General features: G+C 57.7%; 5 protein-coding genes across 5 annotated transcripts; 4 read left to right on the top strand and 1 right to left on the bottom strand.

The window, feature by feature from the left end:
• Positions 1-293: 293 nt before the first annotated feature.
• On the top strand, positions 294-863 carry MAM_04925 (Prefoldin; the record flags this gene model as incomplete). The annotated part of the gene is made up of 4 exons (XM_040823723.1): positions 294-354; positions 422-492; positions 554-678; positions 743-863. 4 exons carry the CDS (start codon positions 294-296, stop codon positions 861-863), a joined length of 378 nt encoding a protein of 125 aa, XP_040678394.1.
• Positions 864-1623: 760 nt separating this feature from the next.
• MAM_04924 (Mov34/MPN/PAD-1) lies at positions 1624-3111 on the top strand (the record flags this gene model as incomplete). Its single annotated transcript, XM_040823722.1, has 1 exon — positions 1624-3111. The coding sequence occupies one exon, from the start codon at positions 1624-1626 to the stop codon at positions 3109-3111; it is 1488 nt and encodes a 495-aa protein (XP_040678393.1).
• A 2413-nt stretch (positions 3112-5524) lies between these two features.
• MAM_04923 (heme peroxidase) lies at positions 5525-9144 on the top strand (the record flags this gene model as incomplete). Its single annotated transcript, XM_040823721.1, has 5 exons — positions 5525-5843; positions 5900-6138; positions 6202-6394; positions 6453-8521; positions 8593-9144. The coding sequence occupies 5 exons, from the start codon at positions 5525-5527 to the stop codon at positions 9142-9144; spliced, it is 3372 nt and encodes a 1123-aa protein (XP_040678392.1).
• A 901-nt stretch (positions 9145-10045) lies between these two features.
• On the bottom strand, positions 10046-12077 carry MAM_04922 (Amine oxidase; the record flags this gene model as incomplete). The annotated part of the gene is made up of 6 exons (XM_040823720.1): positions 10046-11070; positions 11142-11394; positions 11445-11475; positions 11530-11783; positions 11846-11876; positions 11953-12077. 6 exons carry the CDS (start codon positions 12075-12077, stop codon positions 10046-10048), a joined length of 1719 nt encoding a protein of 572 aa, XP_040678391.1.
• Positions 12078-13875: 1798 nt separating this feature from the next.
• Positions 13876-14421, top strand: MAM_04921 (Amino acid/polyamine transporter I; the record flags this gene model as incomplete). Its single annotated transcript, XM_040823719.1, has 4 exons — positions 13876-13956; positions 14013-14045; positions 14121-14145; positions 14216-14421. The coding sequence occupies 4 exons, from the start codon at positions 13876-13878 to the stop codon at positions 14419-14421; spliced, it is 345 nt and encodes a 114-aa protein (XP_040678390.1).
• Between the last annotated feature and the right edge of the window lie 401 nt (positions 14422-14822).

Here is a 14822-nt window from a genome sequence, read left to right as displayed (position 1 = left end):
AATGCTCAGATGGTCTGGCCACAGACGTGCTAATTAGTTTCTCTGCCCTCGACCTTGCCCTCTTGCGCACACCTGGCGGGACATAAAAAATATCTCGAGACAATTCCACGGGACTCAGAACCCGACAGTTCAACGTCAAAGACTCGAATGCATCTGGGCTTATTCACGGCAAAGGAGCGCCGGCGCAACAGAAACCACCCAAAAGCCTACAGATCAAAACCTCAACCGACTTCAGTGAGAATAGGCCTCTCCCACGTAACCTTCGCCTCGCCTGTTGCCCAGCCTCAATAGCCATGGCCGAGACTCAGGCCAAGCTTCAGGCTCTGTCTGATGAGTACCAGAAACTTCAACAAGGTCATTCTCAATGGCTAGGAAGAGCAAATGACTCCAAAAGGACCTCATGGTAACCGATCACGGACAGATCTACAAAACACGGTAAACTCTCGGCAAAAACTGCAAAGTCAACAGCAAGAGAACGCTGGTGTCTTCAAGGTTTGAGGGGCTGATCTCACTTGTCAATGGAAACTTGCTGATATCTAATGCATGGGCTTAGGAATTTGAGAAGCTGGGGGAGGACGAAACCATCTACAAGCTCATGGGTCCCGTGCTTCTGAAGCAAGATAGGGTAGAGGCGGAGAGTACTGTTAAAGGACGGCTAGACTTTATTGCAGGCGAAGTGTAGGTTCAGTGTCCAACGTCCATTCTTGAGAAATGGAGGTAATAACTAACCTGGAAATTCTAGATCGAGGTTGGAGGGACAGATCGAGGAGACGCAGGGGGAGCTTGAGAAGAAGAAGGCGGAAATCATTCATATCCAAGCCTCTGCCCAAGCCGCCGCGAGCGGAAAAGCACCCCAAAAATGACACCAGTTTCCCCGTGAAAAGGAAACAGGACGCTATATGCCCTTGAAATTCGAATTTGTAGGAACGACTTGGTGAATTTATCAGGGTTCGAACCGCAGGGACCATTCGTACGAATTGGAAGCTGTCGGAAGAAAAAGGGCTAATGGGATACATTTAATTGGCTAGGCAACGTCAGGAAATGATGCATTGGGCCCACAACAGGCATCTTCATATCGATGGATAGTTAGTAGATACTATATACAAACCATCTCCATGTTGCCTTGACATGGCATGGAGTAGTCCCCCGGGCTGTTCAGGCAGCCGCATGAAACGCTTGAACACTGCGGCATATCGTGAAGGCTAAAGCCGATCTCATCGAGGTTCTCACAGGGGACCAGGTCGGCCGGGTTTCATCTGAAATTTGCGCATAAGTCAAGAACCGTGGATCATGGCGTGCGGACAACTTTGGAAACAAGTCCAAGCCAATTCCAAGGTGATGATGCGGCGGCCATGAAACTTGCCCCACCAACGTGCAAGTTTGGACTTGCGACTGCCGGCCCCACCTCGATCGAACTGCTCGTTTCCTCTTCGCACCCTAATGTCCGTCAATTTTCCTACATGTCTTAACGAGCCTTGAGAACCTCGTCAGTCCCGATGCAATCAGCATGAGCGTATGGAGACATGTTATATGACCCTGCGGCCTATTAGCCTGAGGCTAGAAGCCAACGACTAGCGTGCATCATCACTCCCCTCTGGCTCGGTCCCAGAGCGAATCATCGAGATGAAGGTTGGATCAGGCACGCGGCCAGCGCGGCCGCAGAGCGTGAAAGAGCTGGTGGCCCAGGCCGAAAACTTCACATTTAACGTGAATATCCCGTTCAAGCACTGGACTAGAGCTGTCGAGACGCTCTACCAGGAAGTATGTCCATCTTGGCTGCCGCAATCAATCCACATGCTCCGTGGTCAGCTAACGAATATCAAGGCTTCGTTCGCCTTGTCCGATGGCGACTATGGCCGGGCATACATGATGCTATACAGACATTCGGTGCTCGTCCTGAAATGCCTCCAGACGCATCCCCAGTTTAAGGACCCCGAGAGTCGCAAAGCCTTTCGTCCGCTTTCGAAGCGTATGGACCGCGTGATCGCTGATCTCGAAGAAATAAAGCCTATAATCAACGACGAATATGCTGAGTGGGAACGGAGGGCACCTGCAGACCTGAAAGTGGCGAAACAAGAAGGAACCAAGTCGCCATCAAGTTACGGGGAATTCGCGGCGCGTGACCCCAGCCTGAGCGGGAATGCAACCGTCTTAGACGCATCCGAAAATCAAGAATTGGCCGTAGAGCTGGCGCAGAAGGAGTTGGCGCGAAGAGATACTGTTCGACATGCAAACAGGCACACTCGGGTTTACGGCGACACCATTCTTACGTCTCGCCTTAGTGATGGCCAAAGAGTCGACTTCAGCCTTCAAAGTCAAATGGAGGCTGCCCGAAGAGCTATGGAGTCTTCACAGCGAGATCTACATGACAACGAAACCCTCAGGCCAACGGCGACGCCGAATCGAGACAGTGCGCCGCAGTCGTATGTTTACCCTTCGATATCGAAATCGAAGCCCGTTCAGTTTGATGCTCTGAAATCACCAATACCCAACTTACCGGTCCCCCGCCGACCCCCCAAAGAAGATATACGCCTGTCCCCCAGAGGTCCTTCATACACAAGCCCACATGAGCTACCAGCCGTCCCCGACAAAGTGTCGACTGTGGACTCACGCTCGGCACTTCACCCAAGCTATGAGACGGCAATGGATCGGCCTCTTCGTCCAAAAACACTGGAGGGCCCCCCCCTTCCTAAGAAAGAGCGACTGGCATTTAAACCGGGAGCATATCTTGAAAATGGGGACCCGATCCGTTCCGTATTTCTTCCGAGCAAACTTCGAGCCGCCTTCTTGAAGGTGGCTGCTCCAAACACGAGGAAGGGACTGGAAATGTGCGGGATCCTGTGCGGGACACCGGTTAATAACGCATTGTTCGTGCGCAGTTTGCTTATTCCCGATCAGAAATGCACGTCAGACACTTGCGAAACAGAAAACGAGAGCGCAATTTTTGATTACTGTGCGGGAGAGGACCTGATGGTCCTTGGATGGATTCATACTCACCCCACTCAGACATGCTTTATGAGTTCCCGAGATTTGCACACCCATGCTGGATATCAGGTTATGATGCCGGAGAGCATTGCAATCGTGTGCGCACCCCGATTTACTCCGTCGTAAGTGCTGGATGGACGCTCTGCTGGGCCAAGATTTGCGCTGACCGCTGCCAAGATATGGCATCTTCCGATTAACACACCCGCCAGGACTGGACCATATTCTAGATTGCAGGCAATCAGAAACCTTCCACCAGCATTCGGTTGACAATTTGTATCGAGAAACAGAACATCCAAACGGTCATGTGTATGAGAGCGAGAAGATGCCGTTTGACGTGAAAGATCTCAGGACGAAGTGATGGTGTGATTTGTATCACTGTCAACCCGAGCCGAATATTACCATGGAAACAGCCGTTGATATCTGTGCAGGGCCAAGCAATTTGGGAACCATTCACAACTATGACGCATGCGGAGACGACGTCGAGGCTAAAGACGGCCGCTCATGCGAGTTGGAGAATACGCATTTGATATAATGGAGCACAAGAAGTATGTATAGAATACCAGCGTTCCTATTCTCAGGTGTCATGAGTCGGTAGGGCACCCTCCTATGGACTTGGCAGCAGTTCGGAATGCCAGAGATAGGGGTCTATAATGTTCTTGATATTCTGGGGACTTGCCGACGACATGTTATTGCAGCGAGTCGCGGGAGAAACCGCGATGGGAAATGCACCGACACCTAGGTAGTGACGAGAGCCTGTGTCACATGATGAATAAGAAATGTATTACTATCATGCTCGACTGAAACACGCGCATTCATACATGCGTGTTTACGGGAGCATGGAGGTGGTCTTGAGTCTTGACACGAGTTGACGCCTATCCAGAGCAAAGTCTTGGACCACGATTATCCGCAGCTGCATGATGCTCGTGCTACGGAGTACGGAGTACGGAGTACTCCGTATGTAGTAACTACTACTTACTACCACTGGGAAGCTGCGAGACAACCGCGTCACACAAGCGCCCCACACGATATTGCACATCATTACGGAGTAGATGACTGGAGCAAAAAGGCAAAAGGGCAAAGGGCAAAGGTGCAAAAACGGGCTGCAAGTGGCATCCGTGGCTGGCGCTGTGTCTCTCGTCATGCACAGTGCAGCCAAGGTGGAGCAGGGAACAACCGAGATTCCGCGCCCCCACCACGGGCTAGACGTCGATGAATTCGTCGGCTGACGGCCTCGAGCTTCGCTGGCAGTGAGCTGAAAGACGCCACGAACCAGGCATGCATGCCTGCGACTCTGCGCTGCGAGTCAACCTTTGCCTGGACCTTGACGGCCGACTTGGTCTCTGGGAAACGCTGCAGCGGCACCGGCTGTGTGTCGTCGCAGCAATGGATCATCTCCGGCCGGTTGATTGGTGCGGGCACCAAACAAAGCAATGTCTCTGCAGCTTCCCCAACGGCCCCGTTCGAATTCGGTAATGGGAGCATCCATCGTCATGCAGGTCGTACTCCATTGAGTGCCGGCATCAGGCTCGTATGTCCAGACGATTTAGGACCCAGGGGCCACCGCGCACCCTCCTGCGACGGACGAGGGATGAGACGACCAAAGCCAGAACCTAAATACATACTTCTCGCCGACGCGAGGAACGCAATATGAGTATGGAGCGTTGGCCACATGCTTCGCCTCGAGAGCAGAAAAGAAGCCGCAAATAACGGCCGACGTGGTCAAGGGCCAAGGCCCAGGGGGCAGACACTCTGACATTGGCGTCGGCTGCTGCTCTCGTCGTTGACAAGTCGAAAGACCCGAGGGCCGGGCCGCAGCTGAAAGGGATACGGAGTTCATGTGTCGATCGACATGTCAGTCCGACTCAGTGGTATTACCTGCAAGACCAGCGTCTTGACTCTTAATGGCTCGAGGAATCGAGATTGCGACTGGGCCACCGGATTTACCAATTGCTTCATTTCAATTTGCCGCTTCTTCTTCTTCCCGTTGCTGGTCCACCCAATTTCGACGGTTCTTGGGGAAATGACGCACGCCCACCCTTTCTGATATTGTCGTCTATTAGCTCCGACGTTTTTTTCCTTTTGGCATGAGGTAGGTGGGGGAGGGAAGTAACCTACTGACGGATGCGTACTCAGTATTGTCTGGGTTGGTTGCAACGGCGACTCGGAGGCGAGCGCCGAGCGGCGCCTATATGTGGTGATGGCTGGTAGTACTGCCGCTGGCCCTCTCTGTGTCAAGCCAGGCAGGGATCCCCATTCGACGTGGTTCGAGGCTTGCCGAGGCTTGGATCCGAGAACCCGATAGGCATGGTGTCTCAATGAAACTGGGCGGAGAGGACCGTGAAGCTTGCCGGGCTCGATTCCCTTGGGAGTGGTTCGGTTGAGACGGTGTCTTGCTGGGGGAAATGTCGTGGCTTGTCAAACATCAGCGCTGAGCTGGTCCCCTCGCATATAAAGGAAACAAGGCCGGCCCGGAGCAGTGCTCGCCCTTCTGTCCCGGAATTATTGTGAATCGAATCCTCGACCTGTCAGTTCCCCGCACATGGAGCACAAAGGAGAGAGCGTCGCCCACGGCGCGCAAAACGGTGCCTTCACCAATGGCACCCAGACAAATGCCGCTCACACAAATGGTGGCCGGACGAATGGCTACCATGATCGAGAGAAAACAGTTCCCCAGGAGGTGGTGCGGTCCCCAGGGGCCCAAAAGTCGGAAAACAAGAAGACGTCATCTATCGAGACTCTGATGCAGTTGCGCCGCGCTTCACAACGTCCTCTCCCTACGGAGATGGGGGATGGCTCGTACAGAAATATTCTCAAGCGACCAAGTCTGACGCAGGATCTTAAATCATTCGGATTGGCTGGTCAGTACATTTAACCGTCCAACTACCTGTGGCGAACCTGACGCAGTCTCTTGTAGATTTCAAAACCCTCAAAGACATCGTCAAGGCAAAGCTGAAGGGAGAGACTCTGCAAGATGACAAGACCATGATCATGGAGCGCACCATTCAATTGGTCGCTACAATGCCCAACAAATCGAAGAGACAAGAAGCCTTGACCAATTCCTTCATTGACAAACTGTGGACCTCGTTGGATCACCCGCCGTTGCTGTACATGGGTGAAGAGTTCAAGTATCGCCAGCCAGATGGGTCCAACAATGTAAGGAGCTTTGCCGTGTAACAATGGCGACGTCGACGTCTTTGGATTGACATGCCCCTTTAGAACCCATTGATGCCCAAGCTTGGGGCCGCGCGGACTCCGTACTCGCGCACTTGCAAGCCAGGACCGGCCAACATGGGAGCACTGCCCGATCCCGAGCTTATTTATGAGGCTGTCATGGCCAGAGATGGTTTCAAGAAAAACCCAAACAATGTGTCCAGTATCTTATGGTACTGGGCGACTATTGTGATCCACGGTGAGCGTCCCTTTTGGGGCGGAAATCTCTACTGGTCGCTCGCTGACTTTGGAGGCAGACTTGTTCTGGACCAACTCAAAGAACCCCAACCAAAACGACTCGTCATCGTATCTGGACCTGTCTCCTCTGTACGGCAAAAGCAAAGAGGACTGCGACTCGATTCGAACCTTTACAGACGGCAAGCTGAAGCCAGATACGTTCGCAGACCGACGACTGATTGGGAACCCTCCCGGGGTGTGCATCCTAATCATCATGTTCAACCGCTTCCACAACTACGTGGCGACCAACCTGGCTGCCATCAACGAGAGCAACCGATTCGCAAAGCCTTCGCCGCGTCTGGAAGGTGACGAGCTTGCAGCTGCTTGGAAGAAGTATGACGAGGACTTGTTCCAGACGGCTCGGCTTGTCACGTCAGGGCTGTACATCAACATTACCCTTGTCGACTACGTACGCAACATCATCAATCTCAACAGAGTGGACACGCAGTGGACGTTGGATCCGAGGCAAGAGATGGGAGTCGCCATGGGGACCTCCAAGGGCGCGGAAAGTGGCGTCGGCAATGTCGTGTCTGCCGAGTTTAACTTGTGCTACAGATGGCATTCGTGCATTTCTGAAATGGACGACAGATGGATCCAAGACTTTCACAAGCGAATTCTCGGCCAAGACTACGGGGTAATGGACCTTCCGACTCTGATTGCCGCCGTCAAGAAGTATGAGACGACGGTCCCTGCAGACCCTTGTGAGCGCACATTCGGTGGATTTACTCGCGGGCCCGATGGACGCTTCAACGACGACGAGCTCGTCAATGCCTTGGCCACCGCAATCGAGCAGCCCGGCGGTGCGTTTGGCGCTCAGAATGTGCCTCGGATCATGAAGCCCGTCGAGATACTGGGCATCATTCGCGGTCGCAAGTGGAATCTATGTGGCCTGAATGAATTCCGCAAGCACTTTGGACTCAAGCCGTACGACACGTTTGAGGACATCAACTCAGACCCCGGCGTCGCCGACGCGCTGCGGAACCTGTACCAGCATCCTGACCATGTCGAACTGTACCCCGGCATCGTGGCCGAAGAAGCCAAGGCGCCCATGGTCCCGGGCGTAGGGATTGCTCCCACCTACACCATCTCCAGAGTCGTGCTTTCTGACGCCGTCTCGCTGGTCCGTGGCGACAGACACTACACCACCGACTACCACCCGGGCTACCTGACGCAATGGGGGTTCAACGAAGCCAACTATGATTTGGACATCAACAACGGTTGCGTCTTCTACAAGCTGTTCATCCGTGCGTTCCCCGACCACTTCAGGTACAACTCGGTCTACGCGCACTATCCCATGGTGACGCCGAATGAGAACCGCAAGATTCTCGCCGACTTGAAGCGCGCGCAACACTTTGACTTTGGGAGACCGGAACCGCTCCCCCCACGGATCAGTCTGACTTCGTACGGCGCAGCCAAGCACGTCCTGTCCAACCCGGACAGGTACAAGGTTGCATGCGAAGAAGCCCTCCGGTTCCTCGTGGGGTCGGCCGGCACCAAACCCATGCTCTCTGGCGATGACGCCGCTCACGCAGAGCAGCGCAAGCTCATGCATTCTCTTCTATACAAGGACGGCTGGAGGGCTTCAATTCAGCGTTTCTACGCCACGACTACGGAGCGGCTACTTGCCGAGAAGTCTTGCAAGATTGCCGGAAAGATGCAAGTTGACGTGGTGCGCGATGTCGGGAACCTTGTCCACACACATTTCGCCGCAAGGATGTTCAATCTGCCCCTGAAGTCGACCGAGAATCCCAGGGGCGTCTTCTCGGAGCAGGAGCTGTATGAGGCTCTGGCGATCCTGTTCACCTGCATCTTTTTGGACTTTGACCCCGTCAAGTCGTTTCCACTCCGGCAGAGGGCGAAAGACGTCACCGAGCATCTGGTCAAGGTGGTGGAGACGAATGTGAAATTGACCAAGGCTCTGGGCATCCGAGGTCTGTACACCGGCCCTGCCCCCAAGGGCGACGACGTGTCTCAATACGGCGTCGGTCTCATAAAGGGCTTGTCCAAGGCCGGCCTCGGCGCGCATGATATTGTGTGCAGTCATATCCTGCCATTTGCCGGCGCCATGGTCCCTGTCCAAGCCCAGGTGGTAAGTTGATCGTCGCCTCGAAACGTGCCGCGCTTCGCTTCGCCAGACACTAATCACCGTCACGACTCTAGTTTGCCCAAGCCGTGGACTGGTACCTCTCCCCCGAAGGTCAGCAGCACGTTCCCGAACTGCACCGCCTGGCCGTCGCGGAGTCCGGCCCGGAAAACGATGGCCTCCTCCTCGGCTACGCCATGGAGGGTGTCCGCCTGGCGGGTGCGTCGGGCGTCTTCCGCCGAGCGGCGGCGGCGGACGTCATCAGGGAGGACGACGGGAGAGAGGTGCGTGTCGAAGCGGGCGACCGCGTCTCGGTGTCGCTCATGTCGGGGGCCCGCGACGAGGCACACTTTCCAGAAGCGAACAAGGTCAACCCCCGACGCCCGACGGACAGCTACGTGCACTTTGGCGCCGGCCCGCACGCCTGCCTGGGCCAGGAAGTCGGCCAGGTTGCCCTGGTGGAGCTGTTCCGTGCGCTGTTTAGAAAGAAGGGACTGAGGCGAGTCCCTGGGCCGCTGGGCGAACTGAAGAAGGTTCCTCAGCCGGGGGGTTTCTCTCTGTACTTGACGGAGGATTGGGGCGGCGCTTCGCCGTTCCCGACGAGCATGAAGGTTTCTTGGGATGAGTAGTTGGTCGGGGTGGCAGGGTGCCGGCTTGCTGTTCTTGTTTCTGCCGTTTACCAAATTGTGTGTAGGTCGACGTAGTTGCACAATGAAGCGCACCGCGTAATTGCCCAGCCGGCTGGCTGGCTGGCATGTGATGCCATCCGTCCCACCGAATGGCCCCGAGACGGACGGGATGAACCAAGGCCAAGCAGCGGCTCGCGTCGTCGCTGCGGTGTTGCTTCCACGACGCCATCCACGCGTGTCGCGACGCCGACTCGCACCTCCTCCCGCGGGTGCCAAGCAGACAATCGCCGGCGGCCGGGACGCCTTCTCGGCCGAGGCGAGGCAAGGCGCAGCGCTGCCGCGGCATCCCCCGGCCCGAGGAACTGTGGCTGTCAGCCGTGTTGCACGGTGGCGGCCAGCGTGTCTGATTCGGATCCGCGACCCGCGACCTGCGACCTGCGACTGGCTGCCGCGAATACCAAAGATGGCCGGCGGACGGGACGTCGCCATCTCGGACAGCGCGGCGGAGCACAGGTAGACGCAGACGTGGTGGAATACAGACAGGGATCTAGACGGCCCGTTTTGGAAGTCAACCGGACGCCGACTACGGGCACTTCACCAGAGCCCAGTAATCACAACAGAGCAAGGCGGCAACTGCTGCCTGTCGCGTCCTGTCGCGTCCGACCGAAGTCGACGGGCGTCACCTGGGCCATGGGCCGTGGCACGTGAGACGCGTCAAGGGCTGTGTATTACACTATCTAAGCTGGCTTACACCAGCAGGACGGCCGAGCTGCCGGGCTTCAGATCCCCAGAGTACAAGGCACACCGTTCCCTGGGCGGCCTCTCGGGTGAGGACAGCCCAGGGCCGGGGCCGGGGCCAGGACTCTACCCACGCAGACGCGACCGCGAGCGCCGCGACAACCTACTCCGGCCGGCTCGCGTAGAAGCTGCTGGCGGCCCAGCCGTTGGGGGCGCGATAGTCCTCCAGGGGCGACGTGCCGTGGAGCGGGTCGTAGTGAGGCCTGTCGCCGCACCGGGGCGCGTCGTGCGCGTCGTGCGCGTCGGCGCACTCGCCCCTCAGCAGGGCGGCGACCCGGGACCCGGCCTCCATGCCCTCGAACCAGGCGCCGTGCAGGAAGCCGAAGTACTGGGCGCTGGTGGCCTCGCCGGCGAACCACAGGCGGCCGGTGTTTGCGCGCAGGTTCTGGTGCATCTCGAGGGTGGTGCCGACGGGCCAGTTGGAGTAGCTGCCGTACGACCAGGGCGTGCTCGTCCAGCGGGGGTACATGAAGGCCAGGGGCTCGGGGACGGTGACGCCGGGGAACATTTGGCGCAGGACCTCGAGGGCCTCGTGCTTGGTCTGCTCGTCCGTCTGCTGCTCCAGGCGGTAGGAGGCCTGCTCGACGGCGGTGGCGAAGATGATGTTGGAGCCGGGCAGGAAGCCGTCGGCCGAGAGGGACTGCCAGACGGGGAAGTGCCCGCGCCGGGTGGGCGACGCGTAGAGGAAGTACTGCGTGTCGGCGGGCCAGAAGGTCTCGTTGAACTGGAGGAAGACCTTGGTGTAGGTGCCCATGGTGAACTTCTGGACGGCCACGCGCTTCCACTCGGGCAGCTCGGGCCGGAAGGCGACGGCGTCGGCGCCGGCGTTCTGGAGGACGCCCAGGGAGAAGGTGCAGATGGCGTAGGCGGCGGAGACGCATGAGCCGTCGGCGTTGTGGACCGTGACGCCGTCGTCCGAGTAGGTGATGTTTGTGACTCGGGTCCCGAGCAGCAGCCGCCGATCGTCGGCTCCCAGGAACGTGCGCGACTCCTCCTGGACGATGTGCCCGTAGCCCCGGGGGTCGACGACGAGGTTGTTCTGGTCGCTGAACTGGTGGAAGGTGAGGTTGTCGCCGGCGGCGCCGAATATCAGGGACGACTCCTCGGGCGTCAGGGCGGCGTCCCAGTCTGCGACAAGTCAGAACGAGGCCCGTCTCGACGAGGCAGTCGACGACGACGACGACGACGGAGGTACGCACCCCATCTCCACCACTCGACGGCCTGGCGCTTCATGTCGCCGTGCCGGGGGTTCCATCCGGCCAGGGCGAGGCCGGCGCGCGCCGTCTCGTCCTGCATGTTTTCCGCGAGCATGCGGCCGGCCCTCGCGGATGCCTTGGCCCATGCCGCGTCGTACTCGTCCAGCATGCGGCTGTAGTCGGTGTGCCCGTTCTCGTCGTAGGTCAGGATGGAGCTGTAGTTGGACGGGGTGTTTTTGAGCTTGTGCTTCTTGGCCTGGGCCACGTGTCAGCTCACATGTGACCGTGACCCGTCGGTTGACGTACCAAGGTCCAGATGGGGTTTTCTGTCGACACCCTGTCGTCAGCATTGCCCGTTCCGCCGCAAGCAGGTTCAAGTGTCGCCACCTACCCGGGCCGCCCGGATTGCCCAGACCCGAGATCTGATTCAGGCCGATTAGTCTCCCTGCGTCCCATCGGCGACCACCACCAAGGCGGGAGGCGGAAATGCTTGGCCACGATGCATACCCAGTTTGGTCCGAGCTCAACCACGTACGGCGAGCCGTCGTCCTGTTTGCCGAAATCGGCCTGTGTGGCACGGCCGCCCAGCCGGTCGTTGTACTCGATGATGACAAAGTCGGTGATGGAGTTGTTGGAGAGTGCTTGCTGTTTCGGCGGCGTCAGTCTCGAGCCTCGACGTTGCCGTGATTCGCAAGCCAAGCACGTACCGCTGCGGTGACGCCGGCCATGCCGCCGCCTCTGAATGAATCAATGTCGGTCAACGTCAATCCGCGGCGTCTGCCTCCGGAACGCACGACCCGAGGCATCGACTTACAAAATGGCAACGCTGGTCTTCCTGCACGCCGCATCTCGAGGCGCCAGTCTCCCGACCCGGGCAGACGTCGACTGGATGCCCAGGGCGGCAATGGGCAGAAGCGCGGTGCAACGCTGCGGACGCATCTCGAGGCGCTGCGACACGTGAAAGGGCGACACAGAGGCGTGCAAGACACACAAGATCCGGACAGGAAGCACGAGGCGAGCACGCGGGCAGGAGAGCTGGACAAGCGAGCGCAGTCGGCCTCTTTATGCGTCTGTCCATCTCGTGCCTCGCAGGCACCAAGCAGGCACACGCACCAGCAATCACATCCTTGCTTCTCTAGCGCCGCCAGGCACCTGACAGGTCCGTGGAACCACGGGGATCTGCATAAAGCTAACAAGCCAGCCAACCCCCGGCCCGAACCTGATCTCGGATGAAGCGTGATTTCACGGCCCAGCTCGCGTGCAAGGGCGACAAACTGGGTTGGTTTGAGCCGGGCCGAGGGTGGCGGTGACGCCGTCTTGACCCAACTTCACCACCCACTCGTGCGGAGTCCCGTCCGAGTCGACGAAGCAGAGCGCGGTTGAAAACAAACAGCCCGAGCCAGGGCGAACATTTCATACCGAGTCCACGAGTGCTGCGCCGCGGCCCACGACCGACAATCACGATTCACAGCCCCATGCAGCTTACACCCGGCTTGCCATCGGCTCAGATCTCAAAGCCAATATCCGTACCATCTTTGCCCATCTGTCGTCCGTCATCAAACCCGGCCCCACCGTGTGACCCGCACCTTGGCGCAAGACATGTAAGCCCGCTGCGAGTTTCCACACCAGGCTCTTGAGATGAGACGGAACGATGATGTCGAGTACGTACGGAGTAGAAGCGGCAGAGGCCCACTTCGCCGCAGCCGTCATGCTCGCGCATCACCAGTTGGCCGTGTCACCACCCGTCCGTCGCCGGGTCTCGAGTCCGAAGCGTCCGTTTGCCAGGCCGTGAGTGGTTTCAACATGAGTAGACGGGACAATGCTGGTTTCCGTGTCGAGAGGTCGTAGACTGCTTGGACCGTGGGTGTCGACGCCACGGGGTGAGAGAGAGCATGGCATGTGCGTGAAATGCCTCTGAGACGCCACGGCACCGTCGTCGCGTACACGGGCTGCCGTGACAGGAGTTGGGCAATCTGGTCCAAGGACTCTTCTGGAAAGGGACCATGAACAGCGCGACAGTGACGCTGGTGCGCGAGGGCAAGCCACCATGTGTGTATGCGGCAATTGACCGCGCTGTTTGTTGCCCACACGTTCACGATGGAGACTTGTTTTGACAGAGGCATGTCAAATGGGCGGTTCGGCCAGATGTTCCGCAGGTTCCTCTTACCCCGGCTTCCTTCTTCCAGCTTGGGGCCCACGAATCGTTCCGTCAGCCTCTGTTGCGAGGCAGAAGGTAGCTGGCCCAAATGGGTTTTCTTGTCTTGGATCACCGGCTGGATCAACGTTGCCGGGTGGGTATGTCTGGGCGGCGTAGTCGTCTTTTCATTTCTAGTTTTTCAAGAGAAATACCAACGACCCGTGCGTGGTAGATTGCCTTGGTTGCCACAAACGCCTTGTTGTCCAGTCTGTTGATGGTCGGCATCATTTCTGCCCTGCATCCGCTATGTTGGAGATGTCATCCCCGGGCCGGTTTCCTGACGAGCAGGCCAGGCATACGACCCGCAACCATGGCACCAATTCTTGATTTATATCGGCCTCACCCTGCTGTCCGTCGTCGTTGATGCTTCCATGAACTCCCTCCTTCCCGCCACTCACCGCGGGGCGTTTGTGTGGTCGATTGGCGGCTTCGTCGTCGTGTCCACTACCGTATTGGCTTGTGCATCGCCCGACTTCAACTCGGCCTATTTTGTCTTCTGCGACTTCATCAACCAAACGGGCTGCGAGTCTTGGCCGAGGGATGTATACACCTGCCCGTAAATTGATTGGACGTCAGACTGATGCGGTCACGGGGCCTGATGGCATTGCCTGGATGCTCGGCGTGCGTGTCATCGTCTACGTTTTGCACGCGGAACGTCGTGGACTGACTCAATGTAGCTTCTCCCAGGCGGTCCTGGCGTCACTGCCTTTGTGAGTATCTCCTTGCAAGTACAAGCGTACCGAGTATATACGTGGGATGAATTGGCTGACAGCGACATGCCCTAGGACGCGGTCGCTCACATGATTGAAGGTAGATGCCAATCCCTCACACCACTTACAAGTATGCCCATCGGACCGTCCGCCTGACGATTTATCCTCAGAGATCCCTCACGCTGCTTCTGAAGGGCCCAGGATCATGGTCGTTTGCGTCGGCATCGGCACATTCACCGGCGCAATCCTCCTCATCGTTTTTTTGTTCGTCTCAGGAAACATTGACGACGCTGTCAGCTCTCGTGCCGGACCACTCCTTCAGATCTTGATCCACGCAACGAAGAGCAACGCCGGGGCTATGTGTTCACTGATGTAGGCACTCTTCAAAAAGCTGAACCGGCATCGCACGGTGCTAGTCAGGAAAGGCTACCGCTCGTTTGCCCCATCTTCGCCACGCTCAGCGTGATGACGACAAGCAGCCGGATGATCTTTGCATTTGCAAGGCATGGGCGCCACCAGTCAAGCCGCGACTTGTGTGTCGAGGACCGTCTCGTCTCCAACTGCTGCGCAAGCAGGGACGGCGGCCTACCTGCATCCGAGGTGTTCGCCACGGTCCACGGCCGGCTGGGCCTTCCGTTGAACGTTCTAATCCTCACCTCGGTCACTGTCATCTTGTTCGGCCTGGTATTTGTAGGCTCAACCAGGTAGATTCTGCCCCGTTCCGTGCTACACTTGCAGTAGAATAACCACCAACTGCCTGCAGCGCCTTCGATGCCA

Source organism: Metarhizium album, assembly GCF_000804445.1.
Source record: "Metarhizium album ARSEF 1941 chromosome Unknown scaffold_11, whole genome shotgun sequence".
NCBI classification, from domain to species: domain Eukaryota; kingdom Fungi; phylum Ascomycota; class Sordariomycetes; order Hypocreales; family Clavicipitaceae; genus Metarhizium; species Metarhizium album.
The sequence above is the reverse complement of the archived record's forward strand: the minus strand, read 5'-3'. Positions and strand labels throughout refer to the sequence as shown.